The sequence below is a fragment of the Orcinus orca genome, chromosome 4 (assembly GCF_937001465.1).
Source record: "Orcinus orca chromosome 4, mOrcOrc1.1, whole genome shotgun sequence".
Classification (NCBI taxonomy): Eukaryota; Metazoa; Chordata; class Mammalia; order Artiodactyla; family Delphinidae; genus Orcinus; species Orcinus orca.
The window spans coordinates 103,480,863-103,500,750 of record NC_064562.1 but is presented as its reverse complement, the minus strand read 5'-3'; the positions used below and the strand labels follow the sequence as shown (position 1 = coordinate 103,500,750).

Below are 19,888 nucleotides of genomic sequence, written 5' to 3'. Positions count from 1 at the left end.
TATAAGACTCTATCAACTCTAAGACCCACCACTATGCATGACCAAAAAGACTGAAAAATACCAGTCATCACTACATGATACCAATAACTACATCAGAGATGTTCAAATTGAAAGCCTGTGCCTCTCAGAATCTGTGCAATGTCATATATTAATTTGTTTATTTGCTTACTGCCCATCTGTCCCCACTAGAATAGAAGCTCCATGAAGGCAGGAACTCATTGGTTTTTGTTTACTACCCTATTCCCAGGCCATAGAGTTGAGTCTTCAGTAAAGATGTATTGAAATGAATTGAACTGAACTACCCTCCATAGGCAAGTTATCTCCATTGTATAGATGAGAACTGAAGACACAGAGAAGTCAAGCAACTGGCCCAAGGTTACACAGCTAGGAAGCCCCTGAATTACCTTCAGATAGTTCAGAACACATTGCTCCCAGAGCGACAATCTTTAGAGAGTTGCACCAATCGCTTCTCGGCCTTTTGGCTAAGATCAAGTGTAGAGAGTTGCACCAAGCAGTTTTTTTTTTTTTTTTTTTTTTTTTTTGCAGTATGCGGGCCTCTCACTGTTGTGGCCTCTCCCATTGCGGAGCACAGGCTCCGGATGCGCAGGCTCAGTGGCCATGGCTCACGGGCCCAGCCGCTCCACGGCGTGTGGGATCTTCCCGGACTGGGGCACGAACCCGTGTCCCCTGCAACGGCAGGTGGACTCTCAACCACTGTGCCACCAGGGAAGCCCGCACCAAGCAGTTTAAAGGTGCTTCAATTTGTTTTCATTTTAGTGTAATTTGGGTATGGTATACTATAAAATAAGTCTTAGGCAGAGATATCTTTCAGAATCAGTTCTCTACAAAGTGTAATTACAGTGCATTGTCTAGGGGACGAATGTCCAAAACCACACTGTTTTGGTCGCTTGGTCTACCCGGACCGTGTGCTCATATAAGCCAGAACAAGCTCAAATATGGTGTCTGAGACCAAATTCATTTGTCTAATTCATCTGACAATAAAACATGAGGAAATGGTGCACTAGTCTGGCTGCTTGCTGAACTGAGCATTGCCTGTGTTTCACCATCAAGATCCCAGTTAGAATAAGATATGATGGGGCTGGAGCAGGTAAAGGGCCCTTATCACTCACTTTAATTCTTTGTAATTAATTTTTATAATGCCCCAAGGTGAGAGCTTTTCATTAGAGTGCCCTCTTCATGTGGGTTTCCCACAAGCTAGGGCACCTCCGTGCTCCTCTGAAGCATAAAGAGGAAATGTTTACAAAGAGCTCTCTGATCCCTCATCCTGGACTGTTACCAACATCCAAGCTGAACACTTTTTTTTTTAACAGAGTATACTTCAGTTAGTCACCTGCATGCTCATTGGTCTGCCTGAATTAGCTGGTGGCTTTGACTTAATTGGTTTGCTTGCTGAATCCTTCCAGAAGTCCCACATCAATAGAGGTACGTTCACAGAAGGGGTCTATCATTTTATGGGGCAACACCAGATAAAACAGAGGTACTTAAAGACCTTCAGCTGGTGTAACATAAAGCTCATTATTAAGGGCAAAACCCCGTGTTTATGCGCCACTGCAAACAGTTACATTTAAATTGGCCAGCAGGGGCCCAGGAAGTGTGACTGCCTGACACTGTCCACCTGAAGTTCCTTGCTTTTGAGTACTTCGCATTGCATTATTGTTCTTCTGCACTTACAGTGCCATAGTCTGTAAAATGAAGGAAAAATAAAAGCAAGCAGACAAGGAAACCCAGCAGGAACATGAGATGCTGCTCCCGGCCTGTTCTATTAGGTGCTTATTCCACAAGGGTACACAAAATGCAAGGAAGCTTCTGGGAGCGTGACACCAAAGCAATGACGTTTGGGGTGGTGATAAATAATAAAGTCGGGTGGTGATAAGGAGGGCTGAGTTTTGGGGATCCAGATGCCAGATGCCAGGCTTCTTACCCCCAATCTCTGTCTCTGTTGGGAGGCACATACCCCCGGGGTTCACTGGAAACAGTTGATCAACAGAAAGGAAGACCTTGAGATTCCTGGTGGAACTCTGATACAAGAGGACACTAGGCCAATCTGGGCCCAGGTTGTGCTAAAGATACCAGCAATGTTTACCCTTTACGAGTGCTTACTGGATGCTTACTATGCTACACCCTTTATAAACATAATATTGCATGCACACACACACTCCCAACCATTAAATCTCCTGCTTTCTTTTCTTCCCAGCACTAACCACTGTCTGATGATCTTACATAAGTATTTTATTTTCTTATTCTCTGTCTCCCCAACTAGACTGTAAGCTCTGTGAGAACAGGCACCTTGTCTTTCTTATTCCTGACGTAGTCACAGCTCCTAGAACATTAATCAGCACACAGTGAGTCCCCAATTATGTACTGATGAATAATGATGAAACCTGACAGCAATTCTATGTGAGGTATCATTACTCCCATTCTACAGATGAGGAAACTGGGGTCTAGAGAGACAACTGACTTGCTCAAGGCCACACGGATAATAACTGGCAGAGTGAGAATATAAACCTGGGTCTAGCAGTTTCTAAAGATGGACCTCTTGGACTATTCTAGATTATACCACTTGGCACTGGGAGGCTGGAGCTAGCTCTTTCTGGAGTCCCAAGCTTTCTAACTCCCAGTTCAGTAACTTCACTTTGCTAGCCTGATGCTTAAATGCCATGGCATCAGTATTTACACCACGGAAACTGGTAAAGTGCTACCAGCCAGGCTTCCTCTTCAGAAGAGCTGGTTCACCAGCTCACCTCTGGATATCTGTGATTCAAGTGTGCTCTGCTAGTTTTGTGGATTGCCTCTTACTGATCCTTAAGTTCTCAGAGGCCTCCTTTCCCCCCCGGTCCCCTTTCCCTAAATCCACTCTTTTCTTAATGCCCAGAAGAGGAAGCAGGCATACCTCTGGAGCAAGAAGGGGAGCTGTAATTCTCTGGGTGGGTTGCTCTCCACACTTGAGGCCCTAGCATTGCCTGGGTTTTCCACGTAATTGGTCCTTATTCCTCACAGACTGCCACACAAAGAACCCTGGGCAATCCACCCTCATGAAAAGCTTTCTCCAGGGTGATTTGTGGAGGTGTGAGTTCTCCCTTCCCCACTTAACCTTTCAGAGTTATTATTAGCAAGGAAGGGGAGGGTGTCTACTAGGCTTCCCTTTTCCCACCCCTCCTCTGGTTTGAACTGGGCCTTTGTGTCTGTCCAGAAGCCTCAAGAAATTCTTGGGGTGCTTCTCAGAGAGATAATAGGTTTGTTGATCATGGAATCCCACCCTCCACCTCCAACCCTGTGTGAGTGCTAAGCTGCTTGTAAGACAGGGTGGTAACACATCTTTCAAGAGGCTGTTTGAAAATGCTTTATGGCACGTAGGGTTACAAGGCTCTAGCTGAACAAATGGAAAAATTAGTCTACCTTAAAATAGCCAAGGCAAGTAATTTCCTATCACCTTGTTTCTTAAATGTTCTTAACATCTAGAATCTGGGCTTCCCAAAATATGGCTAAGGGTCATCAGTTAAAATGACAACTTGGAGATAAAAAACTTCCACTTCAATAGTTGCTCATAAAGTGATGCCACAAGCCCTTCTGTTCGGAATGGGGGGAGTTAGGAATCCCACAACATCCATTATTAAGTATTATTGAATTTAACAGGCTTGCGCCAGCCTAGGAGCAGGACCCTTACCCCACATCCACTAAGGCTCGACATCAGACCCCCTGACCTTCCCAGGGGCTTCCTAAGGTCTCACACCTTAGGTTTGGCTTTCTTCTGCTTTTTCTTGGATGGAATAGTTTGCTTTTCTAACTCCTTTCTCCAGGTTTCTAAACTACTCCTTACCCCACAAGGAGAGTTAGTGATGACAACCACAGGGGCAGTCAGTCTGCTATTTTCTTGTGCTCTTCCTTTTTCTTTTCCTCTTCCTCTTTCTTGAAGCTTTTTGCATTCCCTTTATTCATTCACTCATTCATTCACTTATCCTATTCCATTCCTTCAATAAAGATCTATTAAATAATGTCTGTGCATCGCGAACTAAGATGCAAATTCCTAGGGATACAGGAATTTGGCCTGCAAAGAGTTTACCTTTGGGGGAGGGGTGCCAAACAAGTACAAGCAGAGGGAAAAGAGCAGGGCACTGTGGGTGTGTGCAGGACCTGCCCCTGAGAGTCGGAGAAGGCTACATTTGACCTATGACCTGAAAGGTGAGCGGGAGTTTACGGAAGTAAAGGGGAAGAGTGTTCCAGAGAGCAGACAGCAGGTGCAAAAGGCCCTGAGGCACAACTGCAGTATGGCTCAGCTGAGGGGCTGAAATTAGTCCTGCAGGAATGAAGTGTGAGGCGACTAATGGCAACAGATGTGGCTGGAAAAATCAGGAGGGGCCAGATAATGGAGGGCCAAGCACACCATGGTAAGGAGGTGGGACTAGATTCCAAAGGCGATGGAAAGGTTGGAGCTGTGACGCGATGAATAAAAGAGCAAAGGAAGGGTTAACCCATTCTCCACCACACAGTCATGGCCACCCTTCAAGAGAGGCCTCTGTGTTTCTCAAGATGGCTGGTGTCATTACTGAATGAGTCATCCGGCCTTAGTGTTGATGACTGGGGGTTGGTGGGGGGGAGGATGACCGTGACTCACAGGGGGATGAAAATAAACCAGCCCTATAACTTTAGATGCAAATGAGAATAAACAGAGTCTCTGGGGCTCACTGCAGTTGGTCTTTTTTGAGGAGGAGAGGACTGGAGACTGAGATACAGGGTCTACTGAACGTTTTACCATCTTGCCTGCATCTGCTGGCAGGAAAATTACTTCACAGGCCCTGAATATGAGTCACTAAATTCTAAACCTTGAGTGAGAAAACCAAGTTTGATAAATGTGTCCAGCTACTGGAATAAAGACCTAGAATGCAGGCAAATCATGACACTCAGATGGTGCCGATGCAAAAGCAGCCCCAGACCTGCGCTCAGTGTCACACTCACGCACACACGCACGCACACATACCCTCCTTTTCTTTCCCTGAAATATCAGTCGCAAATGTCAATTCCTAAAATATCTCAGGCCTACAAGGCGATACAATTAAAAGTGACCAAAAGATGAGGCAGAGGTGTGTCTAGGACAGTTGGAGGTGGGGGGGCGGGTACCTCAGAAAATAAAAAAGGGGCTTCCCTGGTGGCGCAGTGGTTGAGAGTCCGCCTGCCGATGCAGGGGACGTGGGTTCGTGCCCCGGTCTGGGAGGATCCCACATGCCGCGGAGCGGCTGGGCCCGTGAGCCATGGCCGCTGAGCCGGCGCATCTGGAGCCTGTGCTCCACAACAGGAGAGGTCACAGCAGTGAGAGGCCCGCGTAACGCAAAAAAAAAAAAAAAAAAAAAAAAAAAGAAAAGAAAAAAGAAAAGAAAAGAAAAGAAGAAGAAGAAGAAAAAAAATCAGTCAAGAAGAATCATGACTCCAAAAATCACATCTCAAAATGTTTCAGTATTTTCTGGATTTATAACTTCTCCAAAATTCCTGCAGTATTTTTATGGGTTTAAAAGGAAATGATTGCACATACTTGATTTTACTCTCTAGAAAACCTTGCCCTGGTGCTATCATTTGATAACACCTAAGAAGGCCTGGCCTTTAATTATTGACCAAATACCTAGGTTACAGAGCTGAAATCCTTTTGAGAGGCCCGATTAGCTTGTCCAGGGTTAATTAGCACCCTTCTTAGCATTCTCGCCCACTCCCTATTTCATGACAGAGAATAGTCATGAAATATTTTTCAAATATAGTATGTTAAATCCAAGAGGTTTAAAAAAAATTTTTTAAAGGCAGACTAAGTGGACAAGAGGCTATGTAAAGAAGACTTCCCAGTATGCCCTTATTATTTTTTTTTTTTACTTTTTGACCACACCTCGTGGGATGCGGGATCCTAGTTTCCCCACCAGGGATTGAACCCGTGCCCCCTGCAGTGGAAGTGTGGAGTTTCAACTGCTGGACCACCAGGGAAGTCCCACCAGTACGCCCTTAGATTGAGCCCCTTAAGCCAGCAGTAAGCACACAATCCTCTCTGCTCTTTGTCATGGAAGAGTTCTCGAGATAATCCAGACACTTCCATACATTTTTTTTTTTTTTTAAAAGAATGAGCATCTTTCAAAATGGCGCCTTCCAAAACCAGTGATTCCCAGGAACAACAAACATCCCCATCATTTGTCAGGGAATTTGGTACCGTTCAAAAGACATTGCCCAAGAAAGCACCTCCTCCCCGCCATGTAGTTTGCTTGAGTGAAACTCCAAAGGCCATCCCTGTTGGGAAAGCTGGCTCTGGCAAGAAGTTGAAATTGAATCTATTGGCAAAATGGGAAATTATTTGGGGGCAATGGAATTGAACTTCGGTAGTTTTTCTTCCTTTTCTCAATTGTACTTTTGTTCACAGCTTCAGCTGGGAGAGACAGTGCTCACATTTAGCTTGGAGTTTATGAGTTCATATTTTATAATTAACGTTGCCAACAGGGGAGTTTGATTAATACCAAGCAGTGGATTTTGAGCAATGTTCCATACAAATTGCCAAATTTAGCAATAAAATAAATTGGTTATGTGAACATAATTAGTAGGATGACTACTTAAAATTCAAAACCGAATGTGAATAATTCCAAATCATATGAGCCACAAATCCATTATCTGTATAGAAGGAGAAAGTATAGCATTTGGGTTTTATTTTGCCCTCAACCACAATGTTATTCAGCACCAAGCTGAACATGATGAAACTTCTACAATGGGTTGTGACAACATTTTAGAGCAACCCAGAAACACACACAGACGCGTGTGCATGCACACACGCGAAGGGAAGGTAATAAAGATAAGAAATGCTAAACTGTGAATTTTCATTGCAAATGTAAAAATCTATAACAAATTTTTCCGCAAATGCTGCATTACATTCTTCTGATGCACCATACATAAACCTCTGGCACAAAATTGCTCAAGAGAGGTTTTTGCCTTTAAATATTCACGGTACCTTATTGTCGCCCTGGACTTCTCCAAGCCTTTGCTGAAGTTCTTTAATTTCTTCTCCCAGACGTTTATTTCGGTCCTGAGAATCTCTCAATAGTTGTGCAAGATTAGCCTGCAAACTGACAAAGGATTAATCTCCAAAACTGACAAGCAGCTCATGCAGCTCAATATCAATAAAACAAAAAACCAAATCCAAAAATGGGCAGAAGACCTAAATTGACATTTCTCAAAAGAAGATATACAGATTGCCAACAAACACATGAAAGGATGCTCAACATCACTAATCATTAGAGAAATGTAAATCAAAACCACACCAGTCAGAATGGCCATCATCAAAAAATCTACAAACAATAAACGCTGGAGAGGGTGTGGAGAAAAGGGAACACTCTTGCATTGCTGGTGGGAATGTGAATTGGTACAGCCACTATGGAGAACAGTATGGAGGTTCCTTAAAAAACTACAAATAGAACCACCATATGACCCAGCAATCCCACTACTGGGCATATACCCTGAGAAAACCATAATTCAAAAAGAGTCATGTTCCAAAATGTTCATTGCAGCTCTATTTACAATAGCCCGGAGATGGAAACAATCTAAGTGTCCATCATCGGATGAATAAATAAAGAAGATGTGGCACATATATACAATGGAATATTACTCAGCCATAAAAAGAAACGAAATTGAGTTATTTGTAGTGAGGTGGATGGACCTAGAGTCTGTCATACAGAGTAAAGTAAGTCCGAAAGAGAAAAACGTATGCTAACACATATATGTGGAATCTAAAAAAAAAAAAAAAAGGGTTCTGAAGAACCTAGGGGCAGGACAGGAATAAAGACGAAGACATAGAGAATGGACTTGAGGACACGGGGAGGGGGAAGGGTAAGCTGGGACAGAGTGAGAGAGTGGCATTGACATATATGCACTACCAAATGTAAAATAGATAGCTAGTGGGAAGCAGCCGCATAGCACAGGGAGATCAGCTCAGTGCTTCGTGACCACCTAGAGGGGTGGGATAGGGAGGGTGGGAGGGAGGGAGACGCAAGAGGGAGGGGATATGGGGATATATGTATATGTATAGCTGATTCACTTTGTTATACAGCAGAAACTAACACACCATTGTAAAGCAAGTATACTCCAATAAAGATGTTAAAAATAAATAAATAAAAATAAAAGTTAGATTTCAAAAAAAAAGATTAGCCTGCAAATATTAACACATTATGAAATATAATCAGAAACGGAGGAGTGGAGAAATGCGGGGCTTTCTTAGGCTTACTGCAGCCATCATCCAAGCCCAGCTGAACCATTAGAATAAACACATGTATGAATGCAGCAAGTGTGCAAATCACACCACTACAACTGCATGGAGAGAAATAAGTTGGCCGTGAACCTCAATTTGGGGATGTTCTTTGTTTCCAGAATGGCTCACAGACAAGTGATGGAGGAGTTGGGTTTTTTTTGTTTTTTTTTTTTAATTTAAGAGCTCCTCACAAAAACTCTTCCAAGTAGTCTTAGTTCAATTCTAACTTTGGATCCACAATATAGGAAAAATTTCATTTCCTTGTTTGGATAATTTCATTTCCTTGTTTGGATAGTTTTTTTTTTCTTCAAATAGATCGTGTTTAATGAACTTTTCTTTGCCACCTTAATGCCCAGAATTTTGATCAAAATTGTCAGCCAGAGAAGAGACCAGTGAGGTGTCACGATTTCAGACATCAGAATCCAGAGGTAATTCAACAGTCTCCTGGGCTGTTTTTCTCACCTCCTTATTCCCCTATTCTAGTTCCTGAGTACCAAACAGCCAGGGTGAGTGCCTTCCAGTCCATCTTCATGATGTCAGCCCTTCCTTCAGATTTCCTCCTGCTCAGAGCAGATCCCTCTGGCCCCCGTGCGCAGTTCTCCACCACACCCCCTCCCCTTCTCAGTCCAGCTTCATCGACACATCTCGGCCCCTTTCCCGGGAGCACGCAAGCACCCTTTACCATGCTCTCACCCTTCTCAGGTTCCCTGAACCTGAACCTGCATATGCTCCCAAACTATCTACGTGCTTTTTCCACTCAAGCCTTTAACTCACTATTCCACTTTACCTCCACGGCTGCTTCTTCTATACTATTTGAATTTTGCTAATTTGCTCTAATTCTCACCTTGCTTATTGTATTCTTATCTAACCTCAGCAAGAAGAAATGAGCTATTGAAAGGCAGAGATTCTCGTTTTCTCCCTTCTCAGCCTCCACGCACATTGCTCCAAGAAGTGCTCTTGTCCCAGCAAATGTTTTAAAGACCCACGATGAATAAATGGAGGAAAGAAGGAGGGAGGGAAGCAAGCCAGCGATCGGAATGTGACTCCTAAAAAGGAATCTTTCAGAAACAGTCACACAAGGGATTTGAAAGTTATCTTTTAGATTCCTTCCATGTGATAGCTGAAGAAACCCAAATCCAGAGACATTGCAGATGAGTACAACTATAGTGGCTAAATCTCCAGACTTTGATGCTAATGCTTTCGGGAATACTGAGTTATGTTAGGTAATCAAAAGGGAATCAAGTGAAAGAATATAGAGATTAAACCTTGGCTTATCCTGGACTCCTCACTTTGCCTTCTCTCCCATATTCCATCCATCGGGATATCCAGTGTCTCCACCGTCAGGGTAGAAATCTACCCAAATAAACTCAAGCATTTCTACAGTAGCTGCAAAGCAATGGTTAATTAAAATCACATCGCCTCCAAGAGGATTCACTGTAAATCCACCCCAGATTTCAAAGTGACCCCCTGGGGGAGGGCAGGGGGAGGGAGACCCCCCCTTTTAAAGCAGGTGACTGTAATTTTCTTTCACATTTCACAGGCTGGCTTACTTGTCAACACACAATTCTTTTCTCTTCAGTCCTTCCACCTCCTCAACTCCCAAACAATAACTTTGAAAACTAGAAAATGAGTATTCTGATACGGTGCCTAGTTCCTTGACATACACCTTAAAGAACAAAAAAAAAAAAAAAAAAAAAAAAGAAAGAAAGAAAGAAAAGAAAAGGAAGAAAAGTAGTACATTTCAAAGCACTCAAAATAGAGGAGAAAAATTCACGTAAATCTTTTGACCAAAAAAAACCCCCATGACTCACACACATTCACTATAACCACCCATCAAGCTAACACACGGCGCCTGCTTATAATTTATCAGCTATGTAGACCGTTTTGTCTCTGTGTTATTGAGAAGGACTCTGTGACCATCAGTTTAGAATAGCAGCACTATGTAAAGAAAATGTCAGGGAAAAAGTGGCAGACCGTCTAACACTCGAAAGGATTTCACAGGGAAGGAAAACAAAACCTAGAGATTATTTCCTCTAAATCTCTGGGGCAGGGTGGGTAGCATAAATAGCAAAACATGAAAAGGTTTCAAAAGAAGCCTCTTTTAAATATTCAGATATAGCCAGGGCTGACGTTAAAAGGTTGACATCTTCTCTCAGATAATAGTGGGATGTTGAATATCCTGGAGTATATTGTAGAATCTATATACTTAAGTCACTCTTTCTAGCTCAGAGTTTATCTATTAAAACTGTGATGGGGAAGGGAGAGAAGACAGATTTGATGAAAACATAGCTGGGAGGCTCAAGGCCAAAAGGACGTTACAGCTGTCCATTCCAACACATGTTCCTTTGTCAAGAATCAAGTCAACCCCCAATCACAACGGATGTCTGCAGAAGTATGCCGCCAAGGCCATCCCCTGGCGTGGGGACTTTGAGGCTCGGGGAAATTCTCTCTGCACACAGATGAAGACTACACGTCCTGACAGTTGTTGCAAAGGCAGAGATCTGGGAGTTGAGAGAACTGTGTGCATCTCGCCCCAACCTCTCTGCCTTTTTGTGGAAATTCTCACTGAGGTAGATTAGTAACGGGGACAAGGGGATCTCCCTTTCTTCAGGTCCTGCTGCATCCTAAACTCTAGATCTTGCCTCTACCACTGTATTTGAATTCCCTTATGAATGAATGTCACAAAATACATCCAAATTTATACTATAGATGCAATACATTTTTGAAACTTAAGAGAAGTGGGAGGAGATTTTTTTTTTTTTTTTTTTTTTTTTTTTGCGGTACGCGGGCCTCTCACTGTTGTGGCCTCTCCCGTTGCGGAGCACAGGCTCTGGACACGCAGGCTCAGCGGCCATGGCTCACGGGCCCAGCCGCATGTGGGATCTTCCCGGACCGGGGCACGAACCCGTGTCCCCTGCATCGGCAGGCGGACTCTCAACCACTGCGCCACCAGGGAAGCCCAGGAGATTTTTTTTAATGGTACATCACATTTGGCAATGACAGTCTCTGTGAAGGAACTCCGTTTTCAATGATCAAGTAACGAAGACTGGTTTACAAGGAAGGGGGAGTTCAGGATACCAGTTGTAAGAAACAGCCCTAAATCTTTTAGATGGGGAGAAAAGGATCCACTATATACCATTTTCCTCCCTGATGTAAGAAATGAAAAGTTGGATATGATAAGATCAGAATATGCCACCCCAAAATATGCTCCTTTACCATGAGGATTATTTTGATCTGAAGGCAACTGAGAATCAGAAGATACAGAGAATATTCTTCCCTCCCCTTTTCAGCCTAAAAATAAGGGCATACATTTCCCTTTGTGAGTTGTCCCATCCCCTCCGTACCAGGAAGAGAATAGCAACTCTAATCACTGGACACAGAGCATTGGTACCATGATGAGTCTGCATAAACAAACCTAACTAAAATAAAACCCTATCTTCCATTAGTTTCCCATATATCTCCTAGTCACTTTCCCAAAATTTATCATCTCTTAAGGCCCAAACCCCCTCTCTTTTATTAAAATGCTATATAAGCCCCCAAGTCTTAACACTTCTTTGAATTTCACTTCTCCTCTCTGGACTCCTGTGCATGTAAAATATTCATGAAATTGTTTGCTTTTTTCTCCTTTTAATCTGTCTTTTGTCAGTTAAATTTGCAGGCCTCCATGCACTGAACCTAAGAGGGTAGAGGAAAAGCTTTTCCTCTCCAACAGATAAAAATAAAATGAAAGAAAGTGATGAAAAGTTTAAGATTAACCTTCAAACCTTGCACTAGCCAGACACTGGGAAGGGCAGTAAAACGGGAAGGCCGTGTGTTTTCTCCTAAGTCCTTAAATAATTCAGCCCAGACACCAGGAGGGGAAAGGGGCAACATTCCAGTTACTATCCCTCAAGTCACCCTGAAATCTTTGTAATTTATTAGATATACACCACTTCAGTAATCTAGCCATGGAAAAGTCATTTTCCATCATAATGTAAAAATGATGTATACCGGAAAATCCTATAACTTCCTTCTCAACTTGCTGACATATTAAAACTCAATGCAAAAATGAGAGGGGAAAAAAATGAGAGAGACAGGTAAAACCTTGGCCTAGGCACTTCCTCAAGGAGAGTTTTTTGCTTGTTGTTTGTTTTGTTTTGTTTTGAAAAAAAAAAAAAAAGAGTGTCAGAGAGAAAAGGAGACCAGATTTATAAAATGCTCCTCAACAACATGGTGTTGACCCCTGAATCCTTTAAACTCACACCTTCAATAGGGTAAAGTACTCGATTAAGCAAGAATATGTGAAAAAAAAATGTCTGATAAAACATGGAGTGTACTTGAGCAGTGTGATTGATAGCAAATTTAATTGCAATTTCTACCCCGCTGCTTTGGTCTACGGCGACTTCTGTGTTAATAGTAATAGAGTGAAACTTGCTTTGCTGAGCAAGCGCCCCCTATTCATAGCAACTGCCCAAGCGATGACCTCCGCTACAGTGACAGCTTTCTTATTTACAAGAAACAACCACCCAAGAACTCATTCCACACACAGTTTTTGGCTGTGCAAGGAGCCCTCGGCAGCCTACTCTCACCCCACAGTCTCCAAGCACACACTTGCCAATGCAGGCATTTCCAGGCCCACAGGCAAATGCTCTTCGGTAGGTTTAGAAGGTTGCTATTTAAATAAATGTTTGCTTAATCTTGGCCATTATGGCTCCGCATCTGCCACTTAGTGGCTCCCTTAATAGTTCCCGAGTTCTTTAGATGCACTGAGCCTAAATCCCTCCGTGTTTAAGTTGGGGGATGCTCTCACCTTCCTGACAAAAATCACTGCAAGGATCCGAAGGGCTTCTGAGCAGGAGGTGTGAATGCTCAGAATGAAATTACTGTTATTATGATTTGGGAGGACTCCCGCAGGCTGAACCCTGGATTTCTTCCCAGCTTCCCTGGTGTAACAGTGAAGTTGTACTGTTCGAAGTGGTATAAAAAGAAACATCCCAAAGCACTTGAGATCTTTGAAGGAAGTTTTAGGTTCTGAGCATCAAACTGAGATGCATATGCAAAGTGGCTCTGATTTGTGGTCACGGGGGACTAAAATAAGACTGACCAAGAAGACTTTTCTATTGAAGTAAAAGGTTCCCTCCCATCCCACAAAGGGCCACTCTGTGTTCTGATTTCTCCAGGGTTGTCATCCTGGTGCATGTCACCATCTAAATAAGTCATCACTTTTTAAGGGAAGAAAGCCAAGGCTCCCTCCTGGACCGGGAGGAATACCTCCCGTGGTACCTCGGCTTGAAATCAAAACAGGGAAAGACAGAGATGTGTTTGATTGTTTATTCAAGGAGGAGTTTGCATGGGGAAAAATGTGTTGCTGTGACCCCAAAGAATCCCAACTTATAAGAAGATTAACCCAGGATAATTTAAATTCCCCTTTATCTCCTTTGGAGGAATTGCTTGTTTTGCAAAAGAAAAATACTGAAAGGGTCGTTTGAGATCTTTTGGTGATCTCTCACTGCAGTGCAGAGAGGTGCTCTATGTACAGTTCTGCCTGGAGTATCAAGAAGAAATTTTCATTTCAATATCCCACGAGAAGCTATTAGTGAAATCACTGTTGTCACGATTTCTTCACAGCTTCTTCAACGGATGATTTGCCATTGGAAATTGAGTTGTTTTAAAAAGGATTCTAAATTCTAAAAGGGAGCCTCGATCGACAACCATATTTCTAGAACTACAACCATGAAAGTTCTGGCTGTCCTGTAAGGAGGAGACAAAAAAGCAGGAAGACATTATGGCCAGACATTGGCTGCCACAGGAAAGAACACTGGCCTAATGGGTAAAGACTCCTAGCTCAGTTTCTGCTTCTCAACCCCTCCTAAGCAGAGGGCTTCAGATACAGCACTTCACCTTTGAACTTCCAAAATGGGTGGATTAAATGTCGATTATGCTTCTTCCCCATTCAAACAGCCTAAGAGTTAAATATGGAACAAAACCCTGAACTAAAACACTGAACAACAAGTGAGCAGATTTGGATTTTTAGGCCTGCTCTATTAACCTGCTGTGTGACCTTGGACAAGTCACAGGAAAAAAAAAATAGCCAACACCCATTGAGCGCTCACTAAGTAGAAGGCAATGGGCATGATAAGCATTATCACACCGACTCTTAATAAAAACTTTATGAATATATCTCATGCTTTTGTTCATTTTGGAGAGGAGGAAATTGAGTCTCAGAAAGGTAACACAGCTTGCCCCAGATCACCCAGCCAGCAAGTGGAAGTGTTATATTTGAATCACAAAATTGGATGCCAGAACCCAAGCTTTTATCTACTGCCATCCATGACGCTGCCTTGAGATTTTATGCAAGACCTAACTTGCAGTGTGGCCGCAGAAGACAGCTGGGAGATGACACACATACATAGATATATACGTGCATACACACATGCATACGCGGTCTCGGAAACGCACAAAGCACTGCCAAGCCTGAGGATGGGGTATTGTTTCTACTTATATTTGAGAAGAACCCTCAATACATTTACAGTCAGCTTGAGCATGACAACAAAACACCATAGACGGGGTGGCTTACAAACAACAGAAGTTTATTTCTCATAGTTCTAGAGGCTGCAACTCTGAGATCAGGCTGCCAGCACAGCTAGGTTCTGGGAAGGGCCCTCTTTCAGGTTGCAGATTTCTTGTTTTGTCCTCACACAGCAGAGGGCAGAGCAGAGAAAGCAAGTTCTCTTGTGACTCTTATAAGGACACTGAACCCTCGTGAGGACTCCACCCTCATGACCTCATCTAATCCTAACTCCCTCCCAGAGGCCCCACTTCCTGATACCATCACACTGAGGACCAGAGTTTCAGCATATGAATTTGGGGGGATGTAAACAGAGTGATGATTGTAATCTCTCCTGAGTTGAGAAATGAACAGGGGAGGAGTCCATAGAAATTCCTCCTTCAGGTCAAGAACAGGAAGCCACGGTTTCAAGGCTGATGGGCAACAAGATGCTCAATGTGGCATCTTTTCCTTTTCCAATATGTGGATCTTTTGACCCCCAGGCCCCACCTGTTACCCCAGCAGCTGGTTCTTGTTCCAGTGCCTTCCGCTTACACAAGATACATCTGTTTTGCAGCTGGAGGGGTAAATACTTCACCTACTGTTTTGCCTTTGGGATAAACATGTGATATAAGACAGGAGACACCAGGTCAGGGTGCAAGCTTCTACCCCTGTTCCTGCCGATGAAAAAGTTAAGAAGGTAACTGTGCCTCTCCTTTCCGGTACCGGATACATGGATGCCAAAGCTGTCTGCTTCAGGCTAAATGGAAAGTTTCATTGTAACCAGTGCCTGCAGATTCAATGGTGCATTTTCTTCCCCCCACTGAGCTAATGAAGAGGACATCTTAACACTTCCCCTCACTCATCCAAAAACCAACCCCATGCTTTTATAAATAAACTAACTATATGTAAATAAAATTTGAAAACATATATTTTAAACAGGTAAGATTATTTTTCCAAATACTGGAACTATTTTCCTCCACTGCTAATCGAGATGTTTCTTCCATTACTAAGCCAGAATTCCCTCCCTGGCTTTGGGCTATATTTTTCTCTCCATTGCACTGCTTACCATTTAACATCCTATATATTTCAATCATTTTGTTGACTGTCTGCTCATAGCATCCCTACTAGAATAAGGTGACTATATTATTTATCATCCAAACCAAGACACTTTGGAGAGTACAGGGAGCACTAATACAGATTATGCCAGGACAAGAGGTAAAAATGGCAACGATCCTGAGTAAATGGAAGGTCTGGTCGCCCGAGCTACAAGGCGAGTTCTAAGCATGAGCTCTGAGTGGACTGCACGACTTTGAACTCTGGCTCCACCAATTACTTACGTTATTTCCCTTGGGTAATTTACTTGACCATCATAGGCCTAAATTTCCTCATTTGTCTGATGGCAATCATAATAACCGCCGACTCCCATGGTTGTGGGGGAATCAAATGGGATCATCCTCATTGCAATGCTGGGCACAGGGTCTGACAGACTGCAAGAGTGAGCACTCAGAAACACTGGCTGCCATCGTTATTACCTATCATTCCAAGACTCTCTCAAGAAGGCATGTACAGCAGATGGTTAACACATGGTCTACCCAGCACCCCGTCAACATGACAACAGTAGAAGCAGCCTTGTATCTACAGGATGCCTGGCCATGCCCAGCTGACTCGAATGGACCCCTGGCCTGAGCCTGGCCTAGGCGAGCTCTCCCCTGGGATTCAGGGAGCAGCTTTTTCCTACAGGTCAAAGACGTGGGGTCTGTAGCCCTCATGTGACCAGCAGCCACGTTTCCTGTTCTACAGAGAAAGCAGGTCCAGAAAAAGAAATGACAGCTGACACAGAGAATGCTGAGGGCAGAGGAGAGAGCTGGGGGCACCCGAGTCCAGGTGGTAGCTGGCCCTGAGGCCGGGCTGCATTTCTGCTTACCCAACCCTTTTGAGGTCCTATGAGCCAGGAACTTCTTCTTTGGCCCAAGCTATTTCAAGCTGCCAAGGGTAGCCAAAAGGGTCCTGACAACAGCACGTTAACATATGATTGATTAAAAAAGAAACAGATGATAAGGAAGAGAAGATGATAAATATTTATTGACGCTCACCCGGTGCCAGGCACCGTGCTAGGGACTCTACTTGCGTACGTTATCTCATTTGTTGCTCACAGCCACCCTATGTAGTGGGTACCATATTTATTCCCACTTTGTAGATGTGAAAGCTGAGTCTCAGACACCCAAAGGAATCTTCCCAAGGCCACACCATTAGTTTGGCGGGTGTCATTGCTGGCTCCCTAAGCCCTTCTATCCCAGGTGATTAATCTAAGCCAATTAATGTATAGTACCCTCCCAGTGCATGTTAGTAGACCAGGAATGGGAGTATGTCCTACAATGGCCCAATGAAACTGGAGGGAAGGACTCACATTCCATGGCTGGGTTTCCTGCCTTTCCTGCTCCGAGGAAAGCTGATGTTAAGTTCAAGAGGAAGCTGACGTTAAAATCGGCATAACGGTAGAGTGGTCAGATAAAATATAGGATGCCCAGCTCAATGTGAATTTCAGATAAATAATCAATAATGTTCTAGCATAAGTATGTCGCAAATATTGCATGGTACATACTCTTATACTAAAAAAGTATTCATTGTCTATCTGAAATTCAGATTCACCTGGGTATCCTGTATTTCTCTTTGCTAAGTGTGGTAGAGAGGAAAGAATGAGTACATGATGACAGTACAGCATCTGAGACCTCCACTACCTCTCAACTTGTGGTTATGCAAGGGCATCGATTCCTTTATTGATTCAGCAGTTTAGAATTTCTGTCACTTGCACCCCAGCCCGTCCTATGTCATCCACCCCAGGCAGGAAGAATGCAGACCAAGCTTACACCACCACACTAAATCCTAAAGGGACAGAAACCAAATGCCATATTAAAAGCTACAAAGCCAGCACTTAGGACATCGAACTTGTTTTGTTTGTTTGTTTTTTAGAGCTGTAAGAATGCAGCTTGACAGACTTACTGGAATTCATCAGATTCTCTTCAGTCAATGTAAATTTTTTATTATAAAGTCACGGAACGTGAATCCACTTACACTGTAAAACTCCTTCATGAATACTAACAAACTCTAAAATCGCAGCAAAGATGACGGCTCGTAGCCACCAAAAACACAGAAACAAAAACATTAGCAATTCCACATTAAGGATCCCAATTTTTAAATATTTATGCTAACTTTCCGTGTCATTTTGTTTAGGAAAAAAAAAAACAAAACATCAATTAGCTCCATAGAAAATTGTGACTTTAAATCAAACCTGGAGCATTACAAAATAATCAAATAAAATAGGAAAGGAGTGCGGGAGTGAGCAGAACTGAATGACTGAAAGGATAGCCATAGGACTGAGTTGTTATTTAAGGGTGAACGTTGTGTGTGTGTGTGTGTGTGTGTGTGTGTGTGTGTGTGTGTGCGCGCGCGCGCGCGCGCGCATATGTGTGCATGCGCGTCTACTGTTTATTCAGCATCAAAAATCACAAGGTAATGAATCCAAGGAGTTTATATGCCGTGCCAGGTATATGATTGATGAACAAAAATAGGATGTTGTCTTAGCCTTTACAGCTATGAAGACAGCAAACAATTCCTGCGTCCTTATTTTCATCCACCAGTTTTGAAGTCCTGTTCTGATGCAGAGCATTTCCCATAACATGGTACACACAGCACTAACATCACCATCATCCAGGCTCCCCTCAAGCCCATAAAAGGCTGTAAGTCAGGGCATGTCAGTACAGAACAATTGTAAAGTTGAGGAAAGTGTTAAAACGCAATATATCTATATATATGCATGCAACAGGATTAAAAAATTTGATGTACGATATTCCTGGACATAATGCTATAAAAGTATTAACTGTCCCTATATTGATCTATACATTTAACAAAACCCCAATCAAAATACCAATAGGGATGGGTTTGGGGGGGGGGGGAATCAGAGGAGGACTTGATAAAATATTTGTCAGTTATATCTAAAAAAAGAAACATCTGAAAAGAAAGAGCAAAGGGAAGGAGAATAGCCCAAACAGGTATTATTACAAGTATTATAAACAAAAAACAGAATAATGTGGTACAAACAGGACAATACAGGAAGCTCAATGGAACAGAACAGAAAGTCCAGAAAGACACACAGACACACACACACACACGGATTTGTCCATTGCTAAAAGTGGGCCTCCAAAATCCGTGGGGACAATGGATACTCAATAAACGATGTTGGTTACCATTTAGGAGAAAAGAACATAAATGGCTTATGAGTTTTAGTGAGATGGCTTTTAAAAGTCTGAAGCGGCAGGAGCTGAATAGCAGAACGGCATCCATCCACAGAACAGTAAGCTAAAGTCCTCTAGCAGTGTGCTCTCAACTTGTGGTTTTCTAAAAGGAGTCCCAACAAGAAAGGGAGCACAGTCAACTGGTGTGCCCTCTTCCACTCTGTTAGACTTCACTGCGTTTCCTTCGCCCAGTCCTTAGGCCCTCTCTGTAGGCAGTATTTCTCTAGCACCCACTCCCCCCAGTAATACAGAATGATTCTGGGAAGGTAGAAGATTTCTCTATACATTTTGGGATTCCCTAATCCCCCAGTTGTTGAAAGGCACCAATACGAACATTCTGAGAGTTGTCAAAGATCAGGAATAAGTCTTACCTGTTTCCTCTTTTCAGGGGGGAGTGATGGATCTCCATCCTACAAAGAAACCAGTGTTACATTTTATTTTTTAAAAATTAGATGCGTGTAGATTCAAGAAATTGAACCGAACTATGAACTAAATTCAGACCCTCCCCTCTCCCGCCCCCTGCAACCAACAATGTGCTGAACCAAACTCAAATATACTTAAAAAATTTTAAACTATAAACTGAACCAGAGTCATTTTGGGAAAACCTCTAAGGAATCACTTCCAATTAGGACCAATCTGTATATTTTCTAAACCTATGTGAGCCAAATAAATAAACTGGATTTATCAAAATTACTTTTGAGCAGAGCCTAAACAGAAATAGTATTTCATTTGGTTTGAGTTGAGCTCCTCTTTTAAATAGATCCAGAGGAACAGTAATGGACACAT

The 19,888-nt window shown here is 43.0% G+C and overlaps 1 protein-coding gene and 1 pseudogene across 1 annotated transcript in view; one reads left to right on the top strand and one right to left on the bottom strand.

Moving 5' to 3' along the window:
- Positions 1 to 19,888, bottom strand: part of CCDC149 (coiled-coil domain containing 149) — a 96,292-nt gene that overhangs the window by 41,820 nt on the left and 34,584 nt on the right. The window contains 2 exon segments of the mRNA XM_033421598.2: positions 6,989 to 7,096; positions 19,474 to 19,512. Coding sequence (XP_033277489.2) covers positions 6,989 to 7,096; positions 19,474 to 19,512 — 147 coding nt within the window.
- On the top strand, positions 463 to 640 carry LOC117200085 (uncharacterized; annotated as a pseudogene).